General features: G+C 55.8%; 1 protein-coding gene across 1 annotated transcript; it reads left to right on the top strand.

Annotated features, from left to right (window-relative positions):
- The first annotated feature begins 478 nt into the window (after nucleotides 1-478).
- Nucleotides 479-2,068, top strand: LOC120670304 (auxin-responsive protein IAA20-like). The gene is made up of 3 exons (XM_039950389.1): nucleotides 479-981; nucleotides 1,130-1,450; nucleotides 1,576-2,068. Exons 1-3 carry the CDS (start codon nucleotides 740-742, stop codon nucleotides 1,616-1,618), a joined length of 606 nt encoding a protein of 201 aa, XP_039806323.1. The 5' UTR covers nucleotides 479-739; the 3' UTR covers nucleotides 1,619-2,068.
- Nucleotides 2,069-6,000: the final 3,932 nt, after the last annotated feature.

The following is a 6,000-nucleotide window of genomic DNA, read 5'->3' as shown; positions in this document are numbered from 1 at the left end:
ACTTCATACATATATCTAAAAATTTGATGTGACAAATACTATAGAAAAAAATTGGAAACTAAACGGGTCATAAATTTACATATATGCTCGCCGGACCCGCCGCGCGCGTGCGCAAGGGCCACTACTGACCCACACCCACCCGCTCGCCCGCTCGCTCGGCAAAGCCTTTGCCGAGCCAGCCGGCGCCCACTCCCCTCGGCCGCGGCACACCGCACATCCCCCGCCCCCGGCAGCTGCCAGCCGCGCACTCGCCATGCCGTGTCGCGCCGCGGCAGCACCCACCCCGCGGCCCCACCACGCGAGACCGTCCGTCCGTCCCGGCCGGCCGGCCGGGGGTGGGCGCGCGTGGGGCGCGACAGGCGGACAGCGCGCCCGCGGCCGGGTCCCCCGGGCGCCCGACACCCTGTCGGCCCCTTGTTTATTCCCTCGCCGGATCTGCCCCCCTGCGCCGCCCAGATCCACCGCTCCGCCCCGCCGGCGCCGGTGGGGTCGATCCCCCGCACGCGACACGCCCGCATGTGCGCCGCTGCACGTATAAATATGGGCACGCATCCATCCCTGCTCGTGGTCGATCGCTTCTCGAGTCGAGTCTAGCAAGGGTTGGTTTTGGTTGGTGCCTTGTGCCTGTGTGTTCCAGTCTGTCGCACACTAGCTAGTAGCAGCTGCATCGGACCGGATCGCGGAGTGGCCACGACGCGTATGCGCGCGGCGAGCGTGGAGGCGACGGGGAGGTGATCCGATGGAGCTGGAGCTCGGGCTCGCGCCGCCGAACCCGCACGCGCTGGGCGGCGGCGGCGGCGGCGGCGGGGAGTCCGTCGGACTCCACGACGGCGCCCCGGCGGGTGCCGCCTGCGGGAAGAGGGCGTTCGGCGAGGCGTTCTGCCGGGCCGAGAAGGCCACGCTCCCGCTCTTCGTGCGCGACGGCGACGGCGGCGGCGGTGGCGGCGCCCGCGACGGCGTCGACCGTGAAATGAGCAACAAGTGAGTATCTACGCGCGCCGCGTGCCCGCGTCCCGGCGGCGGCGGCGGCGGGATTATCTCTTGCCATGCATGGCCAAGCGAGCAAGGTTTCTTTAGTTCGTTTGCGCCGACGACTGAAATAAATGCGCGCGCGCCGCCGTACGTGCAGGAGGAAGAGGCTGGTGGGGTGGCCGCCGGTGAAGTGCGCGCACAGGCGGCGGAGCTGCGGCGGCGGGTACGTGAAGGTGAGGATGGAAGGGGTGGCCATCGGGCGGAAGGTGGACGTCTCCCTCCACGGCTCCTACGAGGAGCTGCTCCGCACGCTCGCCCGCATGTTCCCGTCCACGAACGAAGGCGCGGGTGCAGATGTGGAGGGGGAGGCGGCGGCCCAGGACGGCGAGCGCCGCCGTGGCCGTGGCCACCACCCGTCCGTGGTGACCTACGAGGACGGCGAGGGGGACTGGCTGCTCGTCGGAGACGTGCCGTGGGAGTAAGTCGTCGTCGTTGCCACACAATTAGCATGCCGTCTCCGTACATGACACAAGACCAGCTGGTCGATCAGCTATCTGTTAATTAAGCTAAAAGCAGTGCTAATTAATTTTATTCGTTATGCAGGGACTTTGCCAAGTCGGTGAAGCGGCTCAAGATCCTCGCGTAGCTGACGACATACGTACGTCAGCAGCACTGCAGCAACGTGTTGCGTTTGCGAGCTCGCCACTCAATAATCGTCCTCGGAGCGTAGATCAGTGCATTGTATTCAGGTCGTCGGTGGTTTCAGTCTTTCAGAGCATGACGAGAGCGCTAGCACTCAGCCACTCACTATAGCTAGTAGTAGTAGCTACGAGCTGTTCATCGTCACGCTGTACCTAGTTCGTTGTTCACTTGTTCGTGTCAAAGGGTTTCGTCTACCGTACCCTAAGCCGCCGCTCGGTCCCCATTGCGACCGGACGCGTGTATGGCCGTCGTCTGTGGCCTGCTTTAGGTCGTCTACTAGTAGTGTGTTGAAGCCTTGAAGGTCTCTGCTTAAACCTGTGACCGGAAGCCTTGCTGGTTTTCCATTTTCCAATGCATGTGTTAAATAAACGTGTGACAACTTAGAGAGTGTACATGTACAGATGTACTCTTCTCTTCTCTGTCTAATTGCTAGTGTGTACCCGAACCTATACGTAAATGACATACACGCGGTACTCAAGATACTTTTTTTTTAAAAAAAAAGGTACTCAAGATACTGTTATCATGGTCCATGGAGGTTTTGATAGGATGATATATGGAGATGCTGGGTGTGCTGTAAATAGATGTGCAAGTTTTGTTTTCCTTTGGGTAAGATCGACGACACAGGAAACTCGTTTGATTAAATTGATTTTCATTATTTTTAAAAAATAAAGTGGAAAAATAATAGATAGGTAGCTAACTGAGTCATTATATCTCCAAGCCATTGCATGTATCATTTCACTTTATCCAAAAAAAAACTGACACATTCATAAGAGTAATATGATACAACAACTATCTCAATACTAAGCGGTACAACTATCTCAATATGACAGAGGCCCAAAAAGTATCATATGAAACGAGTCTGTAATATTATTTTGCGGTTTGTAACGATTAGATTTCGTGCCTAGTATAGTAAGCCGTATATCCTATGTAGGTTTCCCTCTCCTCGTTAATTCACTGTTAGTCAGAACAAATACTCTGTAGCACATAATTAACCAATGATCATGGTACTACCTATTCCTATTGGAAGTAGCCTAACTGCAACGCAAACACGCTTCACACTAACAGCCTGCTGCTCGTAGCCGCGCGCCCGGCTGCAGACAGCACGGTGACATGCTTGAGAGACTGCATGCAGTCGAGCTGCCGTGCTGCGCCTGCGGCTGGTCGGAGAGATTTAAACTCGGTTCAAGTTATTTGGGCAGTGTATCATCAGTGGCAAGAAATTATAAGAAGATTATGCGCCGATCTGTACTGTCATCCGCATAGCTTGCCTATGTTGAATGCTGTTGGTAATGGCAGGCAGTCAGGGTACAGGCGTGTATTCCGTGCTTGCGTGGCCAGTTCAGGTTGAAGTTGAGCCTCTCGCTCGCCGTCACAAGGGGACGGGATCGATCTGTCGATCCGTTGCCGTGATCAGGATCATAGATGAATACCAGTCCAGGTCTGCGAGGAACTGCCTCGCCAAAGCTGCAGAGCTGCCCGACAGGTCAGCTGCTCGACACCAGGACGCAGCCCACCACCTTCCTTCACGTCCATCCAATCCGCGAATACGATCGACGGCGTAGCAGCCGCACGGCGGCCGCACGCAAACTAACGCGGCGTCGTGCACGACCAGCAGACCAGATCCTTATTTAGTTGTAAAATCCAAAATTCGAAATCTATCACATCGAAAGAGAATTTTACATGCATAAAATATTAAATCTAGATAAAATAAAAAACGAATTGCATAGTTTGCTGGTAAATTACGAGACAAATCTAATGAGTCTAATTAGACTATGATTAGACACTAAATTGCTACAGTACACATGCTCTAATGATGAACTAATTATACTCATTAGATTCGTCTCGTAGTTTATAAACAAATTTTATAATTAATTTTATAATTAATCTATATTTAATACTTCAAAATTTTGATTTCAAAAAATTTACGAACGCAACTAAACGAGGCCCAGGCGAGCTAGGCCGCTCCACCCCTGCCGCACGCTACAACCGCCTGTCCGCCTCCACTTGCGGGCTCGCCGGCGCCGCCGGCTCCGACGTCTGAGACAGCGACCAGTTCCCACCTGTTCCGGCCGGGTTGAACCAGAACCAAAACCAAGCGAGTAACGCTGCCGCGTCGGTGTCGCAATCTTCGCCATTCAGAACCAGCCAGCGAACCAGCGGCACCGCCTCCTTGCACTCTGCCGTGACGGAACGGAACGCATGGCCGAGGCGGCGCTCCGGAATTTCACCGCCCATCGGCGTGAAACAGCTGGCCGGCCGCCGGCGCGCACGATTTAAGTATGCGACCGCTGGACGGTGGACTTTGGGAGTCCGGAGTCTGAAGGATCGGAAATGTCAAATGACAGAAGTCTACAGTGCACGGCAGGCCGCCCGGCGTGAGCGCGGTCAAACCAGTGTCCTGGCCGCCGCCCGGTGGTCCGTGTCGGCGAGGGAACCCGGCGGCCAGCGGCCGACGGCAGTGGTGGCCGCCCGCTCCGCGCCAGAGCTCCCAAAGCATACGGAGCTGACGCCGACCCAGATGGATTCTCGAGATCGCAGGGCTGGATCGCGGTCGTTTTCAACGCCGATACTAGCGGCCAATTTGGTTTGTGTTGTGCTAATAAATAGTAATACTTTAACCATTAACTACGGTGTCAAACAAAAGCAGTTTACAAAATCAACTTCAGAACCCCGCGCTAGTGATCCTGAAGAATCTAATAAGATCTTTGACCGCGCGATTAGAGGATAGTTACTGTAGCGTCACTGTAGCCGATTATCGATTACTTACCGTCATTAGATGTGTCGCGAAAAGTTACACCTATTCATGAAAAAAACTTTGCAAATTGACTTCATTTACTACTTCATGTATAAAAGATTCTCTGAATAGAATAGCGTGAACTAAACACGGCACCCATGTGGCCATGTAGGGATGAAAACGGTCGGGAACGGTCGGGAAAACCCCTCAACCGTTCCCGCAACTGTATTTTTTGGTCGGGAACGAAAACGGGAACGGGAAAATCGGACGGGAAAACGAAATCGGTATTACGGGATATCGGGAACGGAATCAATCGGTCGGGAGCATGCCGATTACGATCGGGAATCGATAACTTAAAACGGGAAAATACATACAACCACTTCAAACATTTAACTCGATAAAATAATTACAACTATGCATAAATAACATGGAAACAAGACTCGTATAACTAAGAAACACAGATAAAGTGAATCACGAATTCACAATTCACGTTGGAACACATGCAAACAACAATTCACGTTTCCAACACAGGTAACACAGCCGACTACGACAAATACGGGAATTCCTGCGGAAATTTTCCCGGCTGAAAACGGGAACCGTGAAAACGGTCGGGAAAACACCCCAACCATTCCCGTTCCCGTTTTCCCGTTTTGTTTTCCCATTTTTTTCGCAGAAACGGTTTACGGTCGGTTTAAACGGTAAACGGAGCCGGTCGGGACGGGATCCCGTCCCATTTTCAACCCTACGGCCATGCCTGCCTGAGCCTGATCGCTGCCGCCACAGCCGTGACCTGTCCAACCGGAATGTTCGCGCTCGAAAGCTACTAGGAGTAGAACTTTCAGGCTTCAGATATTTTTCTTTCACGGTCTTTTGGGCTTCGAGTCCAACGTGCCACGAGCCCACGACACGGCACGATCACCGTTCACAGCATTCTGAAGAAGCCACAGGGGATATCATCCGGCGCCCGTGGCGCAGGCGCTGCACCCCGACGCCTCCGGGTCAGAGGGAGAGCCCACACGAATCTTCCCGCGTAAATCTCCCCGTCCGGGCTCCAGAGCGGCGCACAGCTGCTCGGCTCGGCAGCACTCGAGCGCCGTAATCAATTGCCGACACGCGGGTCATCGGCCAGCCAGCCGGCGAGGAGACCCCACGCACGGCGGCGGCACGCCCGGTCCACGCCGTCCTCACGGCCGAACCAACCGCCCCCCCCCCCCCCCCCCCCCCCGACCCCGCCACCGCCACCGGCGCACCGCTTATCCATCCATCGCTTTCCGCGCGCGGGACGGGTCCGCCCGCCCGCCGCCCGTCGCGTCCGCCGCGCCGGCCAGGGTGCCAATCCCCGCGCGGCACCGCAGCGTTGCGCCGGGGGGTCGACGTCAGGCGGCCAGCGCCGCCGCCCTGGGTGCCCGCTGCCTCCTCATCCTTTGCCGCCACCGCCGGCAGGTGACACGAGGGCCACTCCCGAGGGGGCCGGGGCGTGCGAGGAGGTGCTAAAGCCGGCTCCGGCAAATCATGGCTGCTGCTTTCAGCCAAACACATGTGGCCCGGTTTGGCATCCGGAGCATGCAAGATTCACCCCAATGCATCGCGCA

Source organism: Panicum virgatum, chromosome 4N (assembly GCF_016808335.1).
Source record: "Panicum virgatum strain AP13 chromosome 4N, P.virgatum_v5, whole genome shotgun sequence".
NCBI lineage: Eukaryota > Viridiplantae > Streptophyta > Magnoliopsida > Poales > Poaceae > Panicum > Panicum virgatum.
Note: the sequence above shows the minus strand (reverse complement) of the source record. Positions and strands in the feature narration are given on the sequence as shown.